This window comes from Macaca nemestrina, chromosome 13 (genome assembly GCF_043159975.1).
Source record: "Macaca nemestrina isolate mMacNem1 chromosome 13, mMacNem.hap1, whole genome shotgun sequence".
NCBI lineage: Eukaryota > Metazoa > Chordata > Mammalia > Primates > Cercopithecidae > Macaca > Macaca nemestrina.
In genome coordinates, this window is record NC_092137.1 from 32,294,718 (window position 1) to 32,318,635 (window position 23,918).

At 42.2% G+C, this 23,918-nt stretch overlaps 1 protein-coding gene across 1 annotated transcript in view; it reads right to left on the bottom strand.

Annotated features, from left to right (window-relative positions):
* The window catches only part of LOC105479687 (NLR family CARD domain containing 4), a 43,656-nt gene that overhangs the window by 9,704 nt on the left and 10,034 nt on the right, over positions 1 to 23,918 (bottom strand). Inside the window, 7 exon segments of the mRNA XM_071076473.1 lie at positions 4,026 to 4,193; positions 4,874 to 4,966; positions 6,757 to 6,927; positions 9,634 to 9,726; positions 17,920 to 19,914; positions 20,686 to 20,755; positions 20,758 to 20,951. Coding sequence (XP_070932574.1) covers positions 4,026 to 4,193; positions 4,874 to 4,966; positions 6,757 to 6,927; positions 9,634 to 9,726; positions 17,920 to 19,914; positions 20,686 to 20,755; positions 20,758 to 20,951 — 2,784 coding nt within the window.

The window sequence follows — 23,918 nt, forward strand, 5'->3', positions numbered from 1 at the left end:
TTTTGGTATGTTGTGTTTCCATTTTCATTTGTCTCAAGAAATTTTAAATTATCTATCTATCTATCTATCTATCTATATATATATATTTTTTTTTTTTTTTTAATTGTAGAGATGACATGTTAGCATATTGCCCAGGCTGGTTTCAAACTTCTGGGCTCAAGCAGTCCTCCCACCTTGGCCTCTCAAAGTGCTGGGATTATAGTCATGAGCCACCACACCCAGCCTATTTCAAGAAATTTTTCAATTTCCTTCTGAATTTCTTCATTGGCACACTTGTCATTCCAGAGCATACTGTTTAATTTCCATACGTTTGTATAGTTTCCAAAGTTTCTCTGGTTATTGATTTCTAGTTTTATTCTATTATGGTAATAGAAGATACTTGAATCAGGTTTCAATGTGGGGCGATTTTTTAAGACTTATTTTGTGGCCTAACATGTGGTCTATCCTTGAGAATAATCCATGTGCTAAGGAGAAGAATGTGTATTCTGCAGCTGTTGGAAGAAATGCTCTATAAATATCTCATAGGTCCATTTGGTGTATAGTGCAGATTAAGTCTGATGTTTCTTTGTTGATTCTCTGTCTGGGAGATCTGTCCAATGCTGTAAATGGGGTGTTGAGTCTCCAGCTATTGTTGTATTGGGTTGTATGTCTCTCTTTAGCTCTAACAATATTTTCTTTATATATGTAGATTCTCCAGTGTTGGGGGCATATATGTGTGTGTGTGTGTGTGTGTGTGTGTGTGTATATATATAGTCTGTGTGTATATACATGTATATGTGTGTATATATATGTGTGGGTATAATATGTGTGTGTGTGTATATATAATGATTATATTTTCTTACTGAATTGCCTTTTTTTTTTTTTAAGAGACAGGGTCTTTGTCACCCAGGCTGGAGTGCAGTGGCACGAGCATAGCTCACAACAACCTTAACCTCCTGGGCTTAAGGGATTGTCTCCCTCCTCAGTCTGCTAAATTGCTAGGACTACAGGCATGTGCCAACACTCCCAGCTAATTTTTTTTGTTTGTTTTGAGACAGAGTCGCGCTCTGTCGACCAGGCTGGAGTGCAGTGGCGCCATCTCGGCTCACTGCAAGCTCCGCCTCCCAGGTTCAGGCCATTCTCCTGCCTCAGCCTCCGGAGTAGCTGGGCGCCTGCCACCACGGCCGGCTAATTTTGTGTATATTTAGTAGAGACGGGGTTTCACCGTGTTAGCCAGGATGTTCCTAATCTCCTGACCTCGTGATCCGCCCGCCGCGGGCTCCCAAAGTGCTGGGATTACAGGCTTGAGCCCCTGCGCCCGGCCTAATTTTTTAAAAAAGTATTTTGTACAGACGGGGTCTGCCTGTGTTGCTCAGGCTGCTCTTGAGCCCCTGGCTGCAAGCAGTCCTCCCACCCCAGCCTCCCAAAGCACAGGGATTACAGGTGTAAGCTACTATGCCCGGTTCACAAATTCTTTTTTTAAAAAAACTGAGGGCCCGGTGAGGCTCTTGCCTGTAATCCCAGCACTTTGGGAGGCCGAGGCTGGTGGATCACTTGAGGTCAGGAGTTTGAGACCAGCCTGGCCATCATCGCAAAAGCCCATCTCTACTAAAAATACAACAATCAGCCGGGTGGCGGAGCGTGCCTGTAATCCCAGCTACTAGGCTGAGGCAGGAGAATCACTTGAACCGGGGAGGCAGAGCTTGCAGTGAGCCAAGATCAAGCCACTGCACTCCCGCCTGGGAGACAGAGCGAGACTCCGTCTCAACAAATAACAAATTACAAATTATTGCCTAGCTCAGTTTATTTCATTAAGCACACCATCTCCTTCTCTGGTCTCAATGGCCAGCCTTGGGAGTGGACAAAGTAGGCAGCTACCTAAAGATTTAAAGGATGCTAAAAAACCTCAACCTAAAAACGCCTCCCCAACATGAATTCTAAATCTATATATTCTCTAAGGGCCTCTTGGAAAAGACACATCCTTTCCAACTCACTTAAGGTATGAGGTTACCTAAGAGGGATTATTTATCAGCTAGCTAATTAGCCTGTCACAGAAGCCACCTGACTCTAGTATAACCTAAAATAGAGGAAGGGCCTGAAGGAATGACACCAGAATGATGTGAGTTAATGGGTTGAGGGAGTGGATGGACGTGAAGTTAGGAATTAAAGGAAGGAAAGATCCAGAACTTGAAGCACCATTAGGAAGGCAAACCCTCGGGCAGCCTAAGGACTTAGGTACGAATCTCCAGGAAAGAAGGTTCTAAAAAGAGCAGCAGATGGGAGTTAATGTTTATTGGGTACAGAATTTTAGTTGGGGAAGATGAAGAAGCTCTGGAGATGGATGTTGTGACGGTGGCACAATAATATGAATGTACTTAATGCCACAAAGCTTTTACACTTAAAAACAGTTTAAATGTGGCCGGGCACGGTGGCTCACACCTGTAATCCCAGCACTTTGGGAAGCCGAGGCGGGTGGATCACGAGGTCAGGAAATGGAGACCATCCTGGCTAACACGGTGAAACCCCGTCTCTACTAAAAATACAAAAAAAAAAAAAAAAAAAAAAAATTAGCCAGGCATGGTGGCAGGCGTTTGTGGTCCCAGCTACTCGGGAGGCTGAGGCAGGAGAATGGCGTGAACCCAGGAGGCAGAGCTTGCAATGAGCCAAGATCGCACCACTGCACTCCAGCCTGGGCGACAGAGCGAGACTCCGCCTAAAAAAACCAAAAAACAAAAAAAAGTTTAATAAATTGTATGTTACATAAACTAAACACATTCTAGACAATCTGTAAGAGAAATGAAGGTGATAGAGGCTGTCTTCATAAGTCCTTGGCTTTAGTATGATAGCCTCCAAGTTGACCCTGATGAGCCTGACCTCTTTGTATTCATGTTTCCATATGCTGGATTGGAATAACTTGTGCAACCAGTGCGATATGTCAGAAGTGACCAGAAATGAGTGGGCTGCCGTGTTGTGCGGACACTCACAGCCTGTGAAGAGGTCTAGTGATGAGGACGTGAGGCCTCCAGCCAACAGCCAGTGTTAACTTGCCAACCATGTGAGAAGTTACCTTGGAAGGACATCCTCCAGCAGCCCCTCTCATGAGAGAGGTCAAGCCAGAGCTAACCTGCTGAACTCCCAAGTTCCTGAACCACAGAAACTGTGAGATAATGGTTATTGTTTTAAGCCATTATGTTTTGAGGCCATATGTTATGCACAGATTGAAAAGTAATGCAGATAGTATGAGGGCTTCTTTCACCAACTGCCTGAGGTTGGTGGTGTCTTCAGTCATTTATATAGATCTATTTGTTTCTGGATAATATTACAGTTATTTAAAGATATTTTGTGACTCTATTTAGATACAGCTACATTCACCTTTATATATAGTGTTGAATACCCAATAAGTAACTTGAAAATATTTCCTGATATTGGAGGGAGGGGCGTTGCTGAATTTCAGAAAGTTAAGGCTAGTAAGAACTATGACTAGGGCCGGGCGCGGTGGCTCAAGCCTGTAATCCCAGCACTTTGGGAGGCCGAGACGGGCGGATCACGAGGTCAGGAGATCTAGACCATCCTGGCTAACATGGTGAAACCCCGTCTCTACTAAAAAAAATACAAAAAACTAGCCGGGCGAGGTGGCGGGCGCCTGTAGTCCCAGCTACTCGGGAGGCTGAGGCAGGAGAATGGCGTAAACCCGGGAGGCGGAGCTTGCAGTGAGCTGAGATCTGGCCACTGCACTCCAGCCTGGGTGGCAGAGCAAGACTCCGTCTCAAAAAAAAAAAAAAAAAAAGAACTATGACTAATATAATACATCTTACTGGATACTGTGAATGCTTTCCATTTAATTCTGTAGGTAAAGGGCTTACAACCTGAAGGAAGGCCGGTGTTTTAAGTCTTCTTACTCTAACATGAATGAATTCCTTAGACATACTTATATTTAAAAAAAAAGAGGAAGCAAAATAAAATAAGGGGGCAAAATAAGCAAAGCCAACTCAAGAACTTTTTAAGGGCCAAATCCATTTATCTTGGCTCAGTATGTGTGTACTTACCTAAAATTCTAATCTCTGTATCTGTGAGTCTCCAGTTTTTCAACCCAAGCTTGACGAGTTGTGGGACCTCCTCCAAATGTTTCAACAGGCTGGTCAGGCTGCCTTGCACATCACAGCCCCAGGGCAGCATCAGTGCAGTGAGCTGTTCTAGCACATTCAGCCTGTCAACTGGAAGAAACAAAGAGCAGTTCAGGGACTGGATGATCTCAAAACTGAGGAAGAACGAAGGGATGTTGGGGAAGGAATGATCGTTATGTTTGGTGGCTCTGTAGCCTATTCAATCTGCAATGAGAATCTACTTAATTTTTGGTTATTTTTATGGAAAATGTTCAAGCTTATACAAACATTATGCAGAAGAATATAATGAAACTATATATACTAATAAGTCACTTTTCAAAAACATTAAATCATGGGCAATCTTGCTTAATCCTGACCTAATTCCCCCGGTATTATTCTAAAGCAAATCATGGACAGTATGAATCAGTTCTTTCTTTTTTTTTTCTTTTAACCATAATCACATATCACTGTCACACCTAAAAATCCATATCACCAATTCCTTAAGCAAATTTGTCTTGCACATCAGCTACTCTGACAGTTGCCTCCTCAAAGGAGGAAAGCAGGTGGGATCCCGCCTCAAAGTGCAGTGAGCATATGTAAACTGGTGACTTAAAAGACATGGGCCTGTGTTTGTTAAGGGCAGTTTAGGAAAGGCCTAAATGATGTTCCTAAGGAGGGTGCATCTAGTAAGGCACACATGGGTATAAAAGACCTCAGGGCCCAGGCTATGTATTTCGACTACCCAGTACACATATTCAAGCATCTGATTTTGGCTGAATTGTCATTCTTACTCAGTTCATGTAGAGCTTCATTTCCATCTTTTTCCAGGTAATTTTCTGATAAATCAAGAATGCTCAGTTTGACCAAATTGTGAAGATTCTGAGCTGGGAAAAAAAGTAATCCAAAATAAAAAAGTTTTCAGGTAAATATAAATGTATTTTGAAGTATCCTTAGAATAATTCTGAGTTCTTATCTTTTCTGCTAATGGTAATGCAAATCATAACTTGCCTTGGTTATTTTAATTATTTCCAAAGGCACTGGCATAGGCATAACCCCCAAATCCCATGTTTATGACCAAATGGGCAAATAGTCATTGGTCCTAGGTTCTGATTAATAAATTCCAGGTCACATAAAGCCTAAAGCAGCATGGGATGTAGTTGTTATGTCATCATGGAAAAATCTCTAAGCCTCAATGTCTTCCTCTATAGAATGAGGTAGTTGGACCAGATAAAATGTAAAGTTGCTTCAATTATAAAATGTCCTTAATCATACAGGAGAAACAGGAACAACAACAACAAAAATGAAATGAGCTGGTTTTGTGTACCTCAACTGAGATGATTTTATTGACATAATTGTTGTGATGTTAATAATAAAAACCTAGTAAAAAAAAAAAGATGAGAAAAAAGAAAACAAATAGCAAAATGGCAGATTCAAATTTATCCATATCAACAATTACATTAAATCTTAATGAACTAAACACTCCAATTAAAAGGCAGAGATAATCAGATAATCAGAACTTTTTTTTTAAGCAAGACCCAGTTTTATGCTATGTACAAAAGATGTATTTGAATAACAAAGACATAAATATGTTGAGGTAATGGAAAACTATTTTGTATGCAAACATGAATTATATAATGGTACCAGTCTAGCTAAGAATTGCTTAGTTCTTTTCTTCACATGTTATCACTCTTGCTTAATCTAGGTGAAGTTTTTTCTGTCAAGGCTAGAAAAATCTCCTTTTTAAAAAAATCAGACAAGTTTTTCATGAATATGTACTCTTGTTATAATATTGGCTATTATTTTTAATCAATCATATGAGCCCTTTTCTTAAAGTATCTTCTGGGTTGTGTGCTCTACAGTCAAAAACCTGCTGAACTTCTCTTTAAAAGAGTACATTTGCGATTTCCAGTTCTAAGCCTGTCTCTGCCCAGCAGTAAGCAGAGAAATAAAGGCATGTGCTCATTGTGCTCATATTCCCAGTACTTGTCTAGCCTTTTTCAACTGTGGGTTTCTCTAGCTGTAACTTTGTATTGGTATACAAATGGCTTCCTTAGTTATCTTTAGAGACTCCCAGAAGTTATATAGTTTAACTTTAAAAAGATTATACCACTCTTTTCCAAAATCTAAATTTTAAAATATGTCTGAATTACACATGTATAGTTTATCCAGAAATATGCAGTAAGTTTCCCCATACTCGATATGCATCCCTTTGGGAACTCAGAAGACTCAATTGTCACATTAATGCACATTAACTTCATCTTAACAGGGCAATGGGTAGGAATTAGAGGCCTGAGATCATTTAAGAAAATCTTTATCTCTCACTTCTCAATCATTTATCCATTCATTTAAATGTTTATTAGGCAGTAAATTATATGACAGGTTGTGTGGCAAGTTTCAAGCACCTATTTCTTATTTTCTTCCTTTTCACTTTCTCTAAAAGTTACATCTTCAGTTATTCTGAAATTATCCCCTATTATCCATCAATAGTTGATTTTAATTCCAATATGGAGAAAAATCATTAAAAACAATCTGCTTATTATCCAGAAGTTTTTATTATCTTTTCCAGTTTTCCTTAAAATTAAATTTCCATTTGAGACATTTAGTGTGAATTAGTATAATAGTATCACATGTTCTGTTATACTGTCCTCATTCAGTTAATGGAAGCAACAGTTACCTAGGATTTTCACTGCATTTGCAGACAAGCAGCAGGAGACTAATTGAATTTCTTCAAGGTCACAGGGTTCACTTGACAGAGACTTGACTATGTAATCCATTCCCTCTCCAATGTCAGACAAGTGGGTCAAACGAAATAAACACATCTTCTTCAGATTTGTCAGGCCTTCAGCTGAAAAAAGAGAAAGGAATGCATTAGGATACCAAGTTAATTCAATTTAAGCATAGATTAATGAACTGAAAAGAAAGCAAAGAATAATTGTGCAGAGACCTTCCCATGTTCTTCCTGCAGCAACCTTAAGCTACAAAGAGTCAAAGAGAGCTGTTCTTCTTTCAACTCTCACTTTCCAGTCTCTTGGACCACACAAAAATCACTTATGTGGAGGTTATTCTCTTAGTAGCATAAGAAACACTATCGTAAATTTGTAATTAATGGGCATCAATGTATACTCTTACGACAATTCTTTAGATGGATGAAGTGTTCTAGAGCACTCTCCTTTCAATCTTCTCAAAAATCTTAAACAGCGGGGGGCTGAGTTCAGGGGGGTAGCATGGGGACTTGGTCCTTGGAGTGCTTCTAGTGCAACTGTTCACAGCCTCAAAACTCTTGCCTGGGACTCATGATATGGGGCCTGCCTGATGCTTTAGAATGAAGACCACAAGTCCCGCCTGATGCTTTAGAATGAAGACCACATCCACTGCAGTGTATTTAACCAGAAAAAAGATTTACCTTATATCAACAGTACAATTGGAAACATTCTGAAATGTCCCCCATTCTTAGGTCTAAAGCTAATGTGCAGTTTAGGATTGGTTAGGCCTTACTTTGTGTCATTAAAATATTGCCTTATCTTGATGGTACTGTAGCCTACAGGAAAGAAATACATGATTTTAATGGCCAGGCACGGTGGCTCACACCTGTAATCCCAGCACTATGAGAGGTAGTGGTGGGCAGATCACCTGAGGTCAGGAGTTCGAGACCAGCCTGGCCAACATGGCAGAGCCCCCATCTCTACTAAAAATACAAAAATTAGCTGGGCGTGATGGTGCACACCTGTAATCTCAGCTACTCGGGAGGTTGAGGCATTAGAATCGCTTGAACCCAGGAGGCAGAGGTTGCAATGAGCTGCGATCTCGCTACTGCACTCCAGCTTGGGCAACAGAGCGAGACTCTGCCTCAAAAAAAAAAAAAAGAAAAGAAAAGAAATATATGATTCTAATAATATCAATCTTGCAGAGTTTTCAGGAAGGTTGCAGATAATGTATGTAACATATTTAATGTGGCACATAGTAAGTGCTCAATAAATGTTCATTGTTGTCATGGGAGTACCTACAGGTTGGAGGTTGTGAGCATGAGCTTTGCAGTCAGTTCCTGGATCCCCTACTTAATAATTATAAACTTGGACAAGTTATTCAATCTTTTAGCTTAAGCTTTAGGGATCATTATATCTATGTACTAGGACTGTTGTGGGGATTCAGTGGAATGAAGTATATAAAACTGCCTAGGCTAGTGTCTAATGTATAGCACAGTAACTCTTTAATAAAGAGTAAATTATTACTAATATAATTAGACTGGTTTAGTCAAGTTCATATTTTGATTCCTAAATAGCAGAAGCAGGCTGTCCTAGAGAGGTACTTTTTGACCTCTTTCTGCCAGTTGGTAATATCTTGAGCAAGTCAATAAGCTATTTTAGGTTCCAGTGGAGTTTTCTGTGAAATGAATGAGTTGAATTAGATGCTCTCAATCCTCTTCCAGCTCTGATTTTCTGTGTAATTTATACACATGCAATAAATGTTTATTGAACACTGAATTAATTTGATTATTCTCATGTAGGCCATATAAAGAAAAGAAGTCAGCCATGTTTTGCTTTTGTTTTTGTTTTTGTTTCGGGATGGAGTCTCTCTCTGTCGTCCAGGCTAGAATGCAGTGGAGCAATCTCGGCTCACTGCAACCTCCTCCTCCTGGGTTCAAGTGATTATCCTGCCTCAGCCTCCCAAGTAGCTGGGATTATAGGTGCATACCACCACGCCCAGCTAATTTTTGTATTTTTAGTAGATATGGGGTTTCACCATGTTGGCCAGGCTGGTCTTGAACTCCTGAACTCAGGTGATCCACCCGCCTTGGCCTCCCAGAGTGCTGGAATTACAGGCGTGATACACCGTGCCCAGGCTTCAGCCATGATTTGATTATAGGATAGAGTTGTCTTTCGGCAGGAAGCAGAATAAGAAAGAACAAGGTGAAGGGAAGAGAGGAGCCTTTTAGTGAGGACTCAACTAGGGAAAAAAAGAGCCAAAAAAAAAAAAAAAAATCTAACACACGAGGAAACAGGGACATTCAAGGAAAGCAGCTTTAACAGGAATCCTCCCTGGCCTGGAGGGCCTGGTTCCCTGTGGTAAGCCATGTGTTCTGCTTGTGTTCCTGAAGTTTCCTTTTCCTTTTCATTTTTTGGATTGGGGAAACACAACCTCTAGTGTAGAATGAAAGCATGCTTCCCCCAAAGTTTTCTTGATTCACATTGTTTCCTGTGTCCTATTTCATTTATGAAATTTTACTTAATTATGAAATCATAGTATAAACTTTAAAATATTGTTTCTATGCAATTATGAAACCATACTATAAACTAAAATATTGTTTCTATGCCTTAAATAAAAAAATAGCCCATGAGCCAGGGAGAGGGAAATTAAAAACACGTCATGGGCTCTCTTCCCAAAAGGGTTACCATCTAGTGTTGTACAATTTGAATATGTCTAGGGAAACCAATGTAGCCATAAGTACATAAAAACATCCTTGCCTTGTGCAGACACACAGTGTCACAGCCTGAAGTTAACTCCTCTTATTATCAAACTCACATTAATACACATATGAGAACAGAAATCTGACCTAGTTTTATAGCATCTTCTTCATTCATCTTAATGTTATCCATTATGAGCTTTGTAAGGTTCTTCAAATTACCCAATCTGTCAGTCAGACCACCTGTCAAAAGAAAGAAGATTAGACTCTGTTCAGCGGATATTTGCTATTTACTATGTCATTTACTATTACTGTCATTTTTGTTACCAATCAAAAGATTTTAATGATCGCCATGAGCCAAAAATGCTCATGAAATAGACATAAAAACATACTTTTTATAAGAAATGGGCATTGTACTTCACCGTAAGCATGTTCTCCAAATGATTTCCCAGATAACAGGGAAATTTCTAAACACTTGAAAATTAAACAACACACTTTTAAATAATTATGCGTTAAAAAAGACTCGAGGAAAATTTGACAATATTTTGAAAAATATTTTTAAAAATAAGAACAAAACTTCAAAATCTGCAGCTCTCCACTCACAAAGGGGTGAAAAGAAAAAAAAAATCTTCAGCTAACATAGTGTTTACAGGGACATTTACAGCGTTGCATACTTATATTAGAAATGAGGAAAGGTCTCAAATCAACAACTGAGGCATACTAAAGAAATTACAGGCCGGCGCGGTGGCTCACGCCTGTAATTTCAGCACTTTGGGAGGCCGAGGCGGGCGGATCACGAGGTCAGGAGATGGAGACCATCCTGGCTAACGCAATGAAACACCGTCTCTACTAAAAATACCAAAAATTAGCCGGGCGAGGTGGCGGGCGCCTGTAGTTCCAGCTACTGGGGAGGCTGAGGCAGAAGAATGGCGTGAACCCGGGAGGCGGAGCTTGCAGTGAGCCGAGATCACGCCACTGCGCTACAGCCTGGGAGACAGAGTGAGACTCTGTCTCGAAAAAAAAAAAAAAGAAATTACAGAAAAGAGAGCAAAATAAAGGAAAGAAGAAATAAACTAATAAAGATAAGGGTGGAAATCAAAATTATTACATCTTTATTATAAAAATTAAAAACAGAGACAAGATCTTACTATGTTGCCCAGGCTGGTCTCGGACTCCTGAGCACAAGTGATCCTTTGGTCTCAGCCTCCTAAAGTGCTAGGATTACAGGCGTGAGCCACCATGCCCAGCCCAGAAATCAAAATTATAAATGTAAACAATAGAAAAAAAGCAATGAAGCTAAAAGTTGGATCTTTGAAAAGATCAATAAAATTAGAAAATTTCTACCAAGACTGACAAAAGAAGACACAGATTACCAATATCAGAAACAAAAAAGGGGATATCACTACACACACTGCAGATATTAAAAGGACAATTAAAGAATAATATAAACAAATCTACACACATAAATTTGACAACATATATGAAATTGCCCAATTTTTTGAAAACCGCAAACTACCAATAGTCGTGAGATATGGAATAGGTAACCGGAATAGCCTTATAGCTATTAAAGAAATTGAATTTGTAATCTAAAATTTCCCAAAAAAGAAACCTGCAGGCACAGATACGTTCGCTTGCAAATTCTGCCACACATTTTCATTTTTTTCCTTCTTCAACTGCCTTCATATCTACCACACATTTAAAGAAGAAATAATATCAATTCTACACAATCACTTCCAGAAAATAGAAGTACAAAGAACAATTCCCAACTTATTTTATGAAGCCATCATTAGCTGGATATGAAAAGCAGACAAAGATGTAGAAGAAAAAAATTTAGGCCAGGCACAGTGGCTCACTCCTATAACCCCCGTGCTTTGGGGGCAGAGGTAGGAGGATCACCTGAGGCCAGGAGTTCGAGACCAGCCTGGGCAATATATCCAGACCCTATCCCTACAAAATATTTTTTAAATTACCCAGGTGTGGTGGCAGGTGTGAGTAGTCCTGGCTACTCAGGAGACTGAGGCAAGATAATCGCTTGGGTCCAGGAGATCAAGATTGCAATGAACTGTGATCACACCACTGTACTCCAGCCTTGGTGACAGAATGAGACACTGTCTTTAACGAACGAAAGAAAGTGAGAGAGACAGAATAGAGAGAGAAAGGAGGGAGGGAAGGAGGGAAAAGAAAAGAAAGAAAATTGAGGCTGGGCGAGGTGGCTCACGCCTGTAATCCCAGCACTTTGGGAGGGCGAGGCAGGCGAATCACGAGGTCAGGAGTTTGAGACCAGCCTGGTCAACATGGTGAAACCCCGTCTCTACTAAAAATACAAAAAATTAGCTGGGCGTAGTGGCAGGCTCCTGTAATCCCAGCTACTCTGGAGGCTGAGGCAAGAGAATTGCTTGAACCCAGGAGACAGAGGTTGCAGTGAGCTGAGATTGCGCCACTGCACTCCAGCCCTGGTGACAGAGTGAGACCCCATCTCGAAAAGAAAGAAAGAAAATTAAACTTTAGACCAATATCATTCATGAATATAGAATCAAAAATCTTCAACAAAATAGCAAATGGAATTCAGTCATGCATAAAAGAATATTATAGCAGCCGTGGTGGCTCACGCCTGTAATTCCAGCACTTTGGGAGGGCAAGGCCGGCGAATCACTAGGTCAGGAGTTCGAGACCAGCCTGGCCAACATGGTGAAACCCCATCACTACTAAAAATACAAAAAATTAGTTGGGCCTAGTGGCAGGCTCCTGTAATCCCAGCTACTCTGGAGGCTGAGGCAGGAGAATCACTTGAACCCAGGAGACGGAGGTTGCAGTGATCTGAGATCGCGCTACTGCACTCTAGCCCTGGTGACAGAGTGAGACCCTGTCTCGAAAAGAAAGAAAGAAAGGAAATTAAACTTTAGACCAATATCATTCATGAATATAGAATCAAAAATCTTCAACAAAATAGCAAATGGAATTCAGTCATGCATAAAAGAATATTACGGCAGGTGTGGTGGCTCACACCTGTAATCCCAGCACTCTGGAGGCCAAGGTAGGTGGATCACGAGGTCAGGAGTTCGAGACCAGCCTGGCCAACATGGTGAAACCCCGTCTCTACTAAAAATACAAAAATTAGCTGGGCATGGCGGCATGTGCCTGTAGTCCCAGCTACTTGGGAGGCTGAGGCAGAAGAATCACTTAAACCCAGGAGGCGGAGGTTGCAGTGAGCCAAGATCGCACCACTGCACTCAGCCTGGTGACAGAGCAAGATTACGTCTCAAAAAAAAAAAAAAAAGAATATTACACCACCTCCAAATGGGTTTCATATAGGGAATGCAGGATGCTCAATATTTGGACATCAATCCATATAATTCATTATATTGGCAGTCTAAAAGAAAAACTACATGATCCTATAAATTGATGCAGAAAACACATGTAACATAATCCAGCATCCAGGCTGGGTAGCTCACACCAGTAATCCCAACACTTTGGGAGGCCCAGGCGGGAAAATCTCTTGAGCACAGGAGTCCGAGACCAGCCTGGGCAACATAGTGAGAACTCATCTCTACAAAAAATTTAAAAATTAACGAGATGTGATAGTGCACACTTGAGGTCCCAGCTAGTCAAGAGGCTGAGGCGGGCGGATCTGTTGAGCCCAGGAAGTCAAGGCTACAGTGAGCTATGATCATGCCCCTGCACACCAGCCTGGGTGACAGAACAAGACCCTGCCTCAAAAATAATTTAAAAATAATTTTATAAAAACAATCCAACGTCCATTCATGTAAAATGACATGATCATATAAATGGATACAGAAAACACTTTAACACAATCCATCATCTATTCATGACAAAAAAAATTCTCAGCAACTTGATAAAAGACATCTACAAGAAAACTACATTTAACATTATACTTAGCGGTGAAAGTCTGAATGCTTTCTCCCTAAGGTCAGGAACAAGACAAGATGTTCATTCCTACCACCCCTGTTCAACATTGTACTGCACATCCTAGTCAGTGAAATAAGGCAAAAAATAAAATAAAAGGAATACAAATTGGAAGGGAAGAATTTAAAATCATTCTTTTCAAAGATAACATGATTGTCTACAATAAAAATGTCAAGGAATCTACAACACCCTCTCCTGCAAACCCCACAAGAAACATCCTTCTAAAACTGGCTGGGTGCAGTGGCTCATACCTATAATCCTAGCAGTTTGCGAGGCTGAGGGGGAGGATCACTTGAGCCCAGGAGTTCAAGACTGGCCTCAGCAACATAGAGAGACCTTGTCTCTACAAAAAAGAAGGAGGGCCGGGCACAGTGGCTCACACCTGTAATCCCAGCACTTTGGGAAGCCGAGGTGGGTGGATCACTTGAGATTGGGAGTTTGAAACCAGCCTGGCCAACATGGTGAAACCCCGTCTGTACTGAAAATACAAAAATTAGCCAGGTGTGGTGGTGTGTGCCTGTAATCCCAGCTACTTGGGATTCTGAGGCAGGAGACTTGCTTGAATCCAGGAGGTGGAGGTTGCAATGAGCCAAGATTGTGCCACTGCACTCCAGCCTGGGTGACAGAGTGAGACCCTGTCTCAAAAAAAAAATAATAGTTAAATAAAGTAAATAATTTTTTAAATGGCAAACATTACAAAATAATTCTAAACACCATGTAGGCCAAATTCAGCACACAGGTGATCACTTTACAAGATCAGTATAAAAGAAGAGTTGTCATGAGTAGATGGTGAGCTTCCTGACACAGAAGGTAGTCTAATAAAGTCTTCGTGACATCCAAAATCTTACAGAAGGGATTCCCGCATTAAGGAGGAGGTTTCAAAGATTATCTGTACAAAAAATTCTAGAATCTCAAAATGACAGAAAATTTCTCTGCAGGGTGACAAGCAAGGCAGAGCTGGGTGGGAAATTGCTTGTGTCTGAAACTAACCCCAGACTGCTACAGTTAAGTAGAACAAGGTTCCTGCTTCTCATAGCTTCACACCACATAGCATTCCTGCTCTGGGCAACCAAACTGGTCTACACAGGTAGGGCAGGCATTCTCCTTTAGTGTTATTCGGAATTTGGGGAAGTATCCCCTTTACCCAGAAAGATTGCCCTCACATATCTGTGTCTGAAGTCTAAAATCTGGAATTTCATCATGTTAGACAATATTCCCCAAATCTTCTACCATTCATTCTTTTTTTTCTTTTCTTTTTGGAGATAGGGTCTTGCTCTGTTGCCCAGGCACTGGTATGATCATACCTTGCTGCAGCCTGAAAATTCCTCGGTTCAAGTGATCCTCCCACCTCAGCCTCTAGAGTATCTGGGATTACAGGCATACACCATCACGCCCAGATGATTAATTTTTGGTAGAGACAGGGTCTTCCTATTGTGCCCAGACTGATCTCAAGTAATCCTCTGCCTTGGCCTCCCAAAGTGTTGGAATTACTGGTGTGAGTCACCTGGCCCGGTCCCAACTAAGTAAACAATAGTTAGGGTGGGAATGGGGCTGGGTATCTTCTACAATTTCCCAGATGAGAATCTTGTAACACAATTAGCTACTAACTCCTGCAGGTGATTAATTTACAGGCTGGATTTCCTCCAAGACTTGAAGTAGGGCAGGGTGTCACTTGGCAGGGGAGGACTGGGTATTGGTAAAGATGGGGGTGCTCGCAGAAGGATTTGCTGAAGACAAGCTTAACCTGCGTGTATATATATATATATATATATATATATATATATATATATTTTTTTTTTTTTTTTTTCCTCTTTTCTTTTCTTTTTTTGAGACAGAGTTTCACTCTTGTTGCCCAGGCTGGAGTGCAATGGCACGATCTCGGCTCACCGCAACCTCCACCTCCCGGGTTCAAGTGATTCTCCTGCCTCAGCCTCCCCAGTAGCTGGGATTACAGGCATGCGCCACCACGCCCGGCTAATTTTGTATTTTTAGTAGAGACGGGATTTCTCCATGTTGGTCAGACTGGTCTCAAACTCCCGACTTCAGGGGATCCACCTGCCTCAGCCTCTCAATATATTTTTAATAAAAATATTTTTAATATATTTATATTTTTAATAAAAATATTTTAAAGATATTTAAACACATACATATATGTATATATGTAGGTGTGTGTATATATATCTTTCCAATCAGACTACAGCTCTGGGAATCTTCCCTATGGCTCCCAATCTGACAACTTTTCCCCAGCATGGACCTCTCTCCACCGCCCTTCTACCTTCCTTTCAAGTCCTGACACCTAGCAGAAACTACTAGAAAATTTAAAACAAAACTAATAAAAATGAAATCATGTCTTTTGCAGCAACACTGATGGAACCGGAGGCCATTATCTTAAGTGAAATAACTCAGAAACGGAAAGTCAAATACCATATGTACTCACAAGTGGGAGCTAAATAATGTGTACACGTGGAGATAGAAAGCGGAATAGACATGGAGACTTGGAAAGGTGGGAGGGTGAGAGGGAGGCAAGGGATGAGAAATTATCTAACTGATAATGGTGGTTACACTCAAAGCTCAGATTTCACCACCCCGAAATATATCAATGTAAAAAAACTGCACTTGAACCCCCATATCTATAAAAATAAATAATAGATAAATAAATAAAGCAAAACTATATATCTAACATTTTCACAGTATTCCTGGCTATTATTTCCAGCCAGGCTTGATTATAGCTGTAAACTAAAATTCCTAGGCCCCCCTGCACCAATGGAATGCATCCCCTCTGGGCTAAGGGGACCCCGGAAAAAAACTTAAACAAAGGACCTGGCCATGACAGGATGGGAGGTCAAACACACATCATCATACTCCCTCTCTTTTGTGGTTTGAACACAACTCATCAGCATTACTGTTAACATAGAGATCATAAGACTAACAGAACAGACTTTTTATGGCAATAAAATACCAAGTTATAAACAGGACATAAGACCATGCCAGGCAAAGGCTAAGTCATGCAGCTCTACACTTAAAGAATAAACTGTCCTAGGCTGGGCGTCGTGGCTCATGCCTGTAATCCCAACAGTTTGGAAGGTGGAGGCAGTAGAATTGCTTGAGCCCAGGAGTTCAAGACCAGCCTGGGCAACATAGTGAGACCTCGTCTCTCAAAAAAAAAAAAAACAATGAGGATCGACTGAGCCCAGGAGGTTGAGGCTGCAATGAACTGTGATTGCACCACTGCACTCCCACCTGGGTGACAGAGCAAGACCCTACCTTGAAAAAAAAATTTTTTTAAAGAATAAACTGTGCCGTAACCACCACAGATTTTTCTTCTTTGGTAGCTAAACATGCATTGGTCTCAAGACAAGCAATATTGATAGTTGTGAATATTAAACAATTCGCAACTCATCCAGCTCACAAATGCTAACAATCCCTGTTCCACCTGCCATAACTACAGCTTTGATTGGAGAAGAGAGTGATTTCAGTAACTCTCTCCTGATCAGAGGAACACCAACCACAGACTGGTTCTGGCTGGTTTACAGAGATTGCATACCTGCTTACCTTTGTGTTCTGAAAAGAACTTCTGAAGTATAGGCCTATTGTAATACATTTAAATCATTTAAAGGGATGTACAATCTTTTGGTTTCCCTGGGCCACATTGGAAGAAGAATTGTATTGGGCTACACATAAAATACACTAACGCTAATGATAGTTGATGAACTAAAAAAAAAAAAAAAAATTTGCAAAAAAAAACTCATAATGTTTTTAAAAGGTTTATGAATGGGCCGGGCGCGGTGGCTCAAGCCTGTAATCCCAGCACTTTGGGAAGCCAAGACGGGCAGATCACGAGGTCAGGAGATCGAGACCATCCTGGCTAACATGGTGAAACCCCGTCTCTACTAAAAAATACAAAAAACTAGCCGGGCGAGGTGGTGGGCGCCTGTAGTCCCAGCTACTTGGGAGGCTGAGGCAGGATAATGGCGTAAACCCGGGAGGCGGAGCTTGCAGTGAGCTGAGATCCGGCCACTGCACTCCAGCCTGAGCGACAGAGCGAGACTCTGTCTCAAAAAAAAAAAAAAAAAAAAAAAAAAGGTTTATGAATTTGTTCTGGGCCACATTCAAAGCTGTCTTGGGCCACGTGCAGTCCACGGGCTGCAGGTTGGATAAGCTTGATTTAAATGCTAAATCTCCACCCCAAAGTGAACTTGGGTTGTATGTTACATGCATGTTTATTCAATAGGCATGCGTCAAGACCACCTTCAGGAATATTCATAGCTCCTCCTGTAATCTGTTGAATATGTATGTTTAGCCAACCCATTCAACATAAAGCGTCTACCCCAACCCCTCCTTCGAGGTGCCTGTCTGTGGTCTTGGTTAGAGGCATGTTTCCCAGCCTGCGGGATGGCCACCTTGCAGGCTGTAACCCTTTAGAAGAAATAAAGTCTCCTCTCTCCTTTTCCAAATTTATACACTATTTTTTTTTTAAGTGAACATAGCACAAACCACTGATATTTACAATACCTGGCAGCCGTTGATTCTGTAGGTCGTGAATACTCAAGGTTTTCAGGTTTGTTACCGACGTGATATGCTGCTCATCTTCTATGGTGAGGGGACTGGCTTCCAGCATGAGAGAATAAATGTTCTTACAGGTACTCAGGACCAAACCGAGGCTTCCAGCCACACCAGCACATCTCTTTATTTGCAGCCTGAGGCCTGTGGCAGAGCTGAATATTTTTCCCAGATACTTGATATCTTTCTTATTCAACTTGCTGAAATCCCGGAGTGTGACCTCCAGAGTCCTGAATTCCTGCTTCCAGTTGAAGAACAAAGATACAGCCCTGCTGGGAATGTAGGTTTCTGGGGCCTCTTCCATGTGGATTGTGCCTGTGTCTTCTGCAGCCTTGTCCCATGAAGCCATAGCTCCCCCATAGAAGTCCAGTTTAATGAAGTCCAGAGCGCTTGCACAATTGGGCAAGTGTTCAAAGAAGTCAAATAAGTAATCGGGGATGTTCTCTGAGTTGATATATAAGCTTTTACCTTGAAAGAAAGCTTCAAATTCTTGGCTCAGGGCTGATTTGGATGTACTCTCATGATATAAATGGATGCCACACTCTACAAAGGAATTGATGTTTATGGCTTTCAGAATTTCTTGCTCAGTGGTGTTTTTCACACTTTGCAAAGATTCCTGTCTCCAGAGAGGCCTCTTGGTGATGGAAAGCCCGAGAAGGCAGCCATGTTGATACACTGCTGCGAGGTGCTTCATAACAGCCCTGGTGGCTTCCACAGATGACCCACAGGTGTACCGGAGCAGGCTGCTATACGTGGATGTAATGTCCGAAATGGAAACCATTTTCTGCAAGTAACCATTCCCCTTGGTCACCTCCTCTGGCTCATGAGACGTCAATAAACTGCTGATTCTTCGTCCTGCTGTGTACTCCTGGAATGACTTGTGAAAGAATTTATACTTTGGCTTGAACCTTTGAGCCGTATATTTACAGAGGAGCCCAGTTGTCAGCAGGACTTCCTCATTCACGCTGGACACATCCTCCAGTTTGAAATCAAACTTGTGGGAGAACACACCCTCCAGAGCTAGGTCTCCACAGTGGTCCAGGCTCCGAATGAAGTCACTTGCAGTCACACCTTTATGTTTGTGTTTGTTTTTCTGTACCAACAGATCATAGAAGGTATGGAACAGTGTTGTTTGTGTGTGAGAGTGGAACTCACTTTCACCCATCTGGATTGCACAAGTGATGACCACAAAGAGAGGGGTCTTCATGAGATTCCTCAAGCACCTGGATTTCTGAATTTGGAGCAACAAGCCTTCAGCAAGCTCCTCGATCAGCACTTCTCAGATGAGAGCCTGCGCGCTGTCTTCTGTCACATCCCCCACCTCAGCAATCAGGGCACCAAACTGCCGTATGTGCCTCAGGCACTCAGTGGTGGTGGTCACGATGACCATGTTCTTGAAGCGGTGGTTTTCCTTTATCAGGGCTTCGATTTCTGGGCAGTTCTGGGGCTTGAATTCATTGTAGCCATCAAGAAGAAAAAGAACCCTCTGCCGTAGCTTCAGCAGCATGGCCATGAATGTCTGCTTCCTGAGTGTGTCTGGTATATCCAAGACCTGATCACAGAGGGTTTCAAAAAGTCCGCCCTGGGCCCTGCTGAGACGGATGAAGAAGACGAATTTGAACTTGGTCAGAGCCTCGCACTTTCCGGAGCCCCAGAGCATGGCAATTCGCTGCAGCAGAGTGGACTTCCCTTTGCCAGATTCCCCTTCAATGATGCAGGGGCTCTGAAGAGCCTGCAGGAGGCCGTTCAGGGTCAGCTGCTCCACGCGGTGATGGTGTTGGTCCTTCCTCCACAGGACAGGTTCTGTGAAGGTGCTTTTCAGGCTAAAAATAATGTCAATATCTTCACCAAGGGGATAGAAGTTCAGAAAAGATGGGGTATGGTACCAGCCCTTTAAATCCTGAGCCAAATCGTCCAAGTCTCCTTCTGATATCTGATAGAAAAGACCTATTAGAGAAGAGGTGATGTTAAAGAGGACCCAATTCTGTGTCTCCTCAAAACCTAGTGTTCAGGAGGATGAACGAGGGGGTGAGGCTGAGAATCTGCCATTGGTGAACGTAATGTCCTTTCCCAGTTCCGAGCAGGCACAAAGGGTCCTGTCTGCTCCCCCTTTCCCCGGCATCCTTTACCCCACTCCCCTTTTTGCTTTCTGTTTCCTCCTTTCCACAACCAAATCTTATAGCAGCTGGTTGGAACAGGGAGGAGCTTGTGTATGGGTTAAGGAAAGTAAAGAATTTGGCGGAGAAAGATGGTTGGGGTAACTGTCAGCATATTAGGCCTTCACTCTAAGTAAAATCTGTCATGACCTTATTTACTAATTAAAAAAAATAAAAACTGAATTCATATTTCATGAAAAATAGAATTGTGCTCTTGTGTCAGTCAGGCTGTCTTTACCAGGAGGCCTGGACATGGTAGGTAGTCAGCTGGGCCTCTCTCCCATAGGTAGATCTCATCCAAGCAGGCAACGCTGAGAACCACTGCTGCATTGGCAGCTTAACTAGTACACTCATTGTCCTGTTTTATCTTGCAGTGACACTATACTCAGTCATTTATTCCCTGGCCCTGGGGTTGTTTGGCTTCACCATCAATTGATCTACTATGAATTTTTCCTAAAATCATCTAAGCTTTTCCTTAGCAGGAATCAAAGGCCATTGCCAGGTGATATGAAGAGGAGGAAAAGCAGAGGCTCTGCCATCTGCAAAACTAAATGATACTTACTTTGTCCATTCAAGTCCTGAAATAGAGGATAGTTCCATTCCTCAAGGGATTTAAGAAAGAGGTTACAGGCCAGGCCTCTGAACCCTTTTTCAAAATCATGTGAATGATCCCTCTCGCAGCATCCTGCTCCACCTTCTCGCAGCAAATGTTGCATACTTCTTCGTAATTCAGAACATTCCATGCAAATAGGTCATCTGTAATTTGCTTTACAACAGTCATTCCCATTCTTTGAATAAGGGCTCGGATATTGTCCTTTATGAAATTCACTGAGGAGATGGGGAGAAATATATATATTTATTTGTTTATATATAATGTGCATGTCAGCATCTGTCTCCAGAGCATTAGGGCCATGCATTTTTTTCCTGTGGGCATCTCCTGAGTTATGGAGATGCCAAATGCTTGAATTCCAGGCCTTTAAGAAATGCTCTGCAAAGCAGTTCTAACCCCAGAGTCATTGATGAGCAAGATGGTTTTGCTTTGGTGATGAAGTAAGGTGAGTTATCTTGTCCCTCCGATATAAAACAGTCCCCACTGAGGTCGTAGTGGTAAGACCGTTGGCTTTAGAATAACAGCACTGGCCTAGGATCTGCCACTTGCTACCATCTGTGTGACTTTGGCAAGTCACTAAGCCTCTTTGAGTCTATTTCAATTCTGTGCTGCTGGCTGGGCACGGTGGCTCACACCTGTAATTCCAGCACTTTGGGAGGCCGAGGCGGGTGGATCACCAGAGGTCGGGAGTTTGAGACCAGCCTGACCACATGGAGAAACCCTGTCTCTACTAAAAATGCAAAATTAGCCAGGTGTGGTGGTGCATGCCTGTAGTCTCAGCTACTCGGGAGGCTGAGGCAGGAGAATCGCTTGAACCTGGGAGGTGGAGGTTGCAGTGAGCCGAGATTGCACCATTGCACTCCAGCCTGGGCAACAAGAGCAAAACTCCATCTCAACAACAACAAAAAAAGTTATGTGCTGCTAAATGGTTTCACAAACTGGCCTTCTAGGAGTAAAGGCCCTAATTTGTAGCATTCACCAATCCCCGTGGTATAAATATTCCTACCATGGCCTATTTCAAGCTAACAGTGTATGTCAGCTGGCTAACAAAATCCTGAAAATTCAATAATCAGGTTTCACATCACAGTAAGAACCAGCTCCAGCACACCAGGGATTCCTCATCCGTACAATGGTGTGGAGAACAGTATTTAACTTAGGAAGTTGTTACAAGAATTCATGTATAGTATCTCGTACAAAGTTATAACTCAATATATGATAGCTACTATTTTTAGCCTTTATTCAGGTGTCACCCTACAAAGGAAGAGCACATTTTATCTCTCACAGACTTTGGTCTTTTCTGAAGAGTATCACATCAAAACATTGATTTTTATCCAATGTAAGCTCTCCCGCCTGGCCTTGAGGATAGTTGTGTCCTTTTTGTGTCTGACACTGCAATGTCTAATTCTGAAAGGCAGACCACACTGTACCCAGGCACTGTGCCCACTGTGCCCATGCTATGTTTGTGACAGCTTGGAGAAATGTCTTCCTGGTTTTTAACTCTCAGACGCCGTCTGCACTAGATTTCTTCCTGGGCTAGGCTGCTTCTGGGTTTTTTTGTTTTGTTTTGTTTTTGTTTTTTTGATGAAGTTTCGCTCTTATTGCCCAGGCTGGAGTATAAGTGCAATCTCAGCTCACCACAACCTCCGCCTCCTGGGTTCAAGTGATTCTTCTGCCACAGTCTCCCAAGTAGCTGGGATTACAGGCATGTGCCACCACGCCAAGCTAATTTTGTATTTTTAGTAGAGATGAGATTTCTCTATGTTGGTCAGGCTGGTCTCAAACTCCCGACCTCAGTTGATCTGCCCGCCTCAGCCTCCCAAAGTGTTGGGATTACAGGCATGAGCCACCGTGCCTGGCCGCTCCTGGCTTTCAAACCTGTGTTGACTGATCAGAGAGGGAATGTGCTTCTCTCAAAGACCCCAGAACCTCTCTGGCCTGAAATGCACCATCAATCACTCCAAGCACCAGGACCCCATCCCAGCTGTCCTTTCTCACCATTGCAGAGCTCTACTGCTGACCTCAGCCAGAATATTCCTTGTCTACATGTCCTGCAAGACAGTCCCATCTCTTTCCTTCTGGGGTCTCATCTGTTCTCTAGCTTCTACATCATCCCTATGGAAGTAACCTCTAAGTCTGTGTCCCGTTGTGATCTTCAGTTTAGAGCTAAAGAAATACAGCCTTAGCTGGATGCGGTGACTCATGCCTGTAATCTCAGCACTTTGGAAGGTTGAGGTGGGCGGATTATCTGAGGTCGGGAGTTCAAGACTAGCCTGACCAACATGGAGAAACCCTGTCTCTACTAAAAATACAAAATTAGCCAGGCATGGTGGCGCATGCCTGTAATCCCAGCTACTTGGGAGGCTGAGGCAGGCGAATCGCTTGAACCTGGGAGGTGGAGGTTGCGGTGAGCTGAGATCGCGCCATTGCAGTCCAGCCTGGGCAACAAGAGCAAAACTCCGTCTTGAAAAAAAAAAAAAAAAGAAAGAAAGCCTCAGAAAGGCTTAGAGACCCACATACACAAGTTCACAGCCTAGCCTTCCTAAGACTACATTTCTTCACCTATAAAATGAAGACACATTATTTAAAAGATTCTATTTAAAAGACTCATTATATTGAATAAGTCACATAACTCTCATACACAAAAATGTCTCAAAATTGGAAAAGTGGCTGGGCGTGGTAGCTCACGCCTGTAATCCCAGCACTTTGGGAGGCCAAGGCGGGTGGATCACGAGGTCAGGAGATCGAGACCAGCCTGGCTAATATGGTGAAACCTCGCCCTTACTAAAAATACAAAAAATTAGCTGGGCATGGTGGCACGCGCCTGTGGTCCCAGCTACTCAGGAGGCTGAGGCAGGAGCATTGCTTGAACCCAGGAGGTGGAGGTTGCAGTGAGCCGAGATCACACCACTGCACTCCAGCCTGGGCTACAGAGCGAGAGTCTGTCTCACAAAAAAATAAAAAAATATAGATATATATATATCTATATATACAAAACAGTAAGGTATTATTGTACTATGTTATATATCCTTGTATGTAGACCATCATACTCCTTCCTTATCAAGTAATTAGGTGGAAAAAATGCTGCTCATTTATTAATTCATTATTCATTCTTTTCAGAATATCTCTTTGTCTAGACCAATGCCTTTCAATAGAATGTTCTGTGATAGTGAACATGTTCTATATCC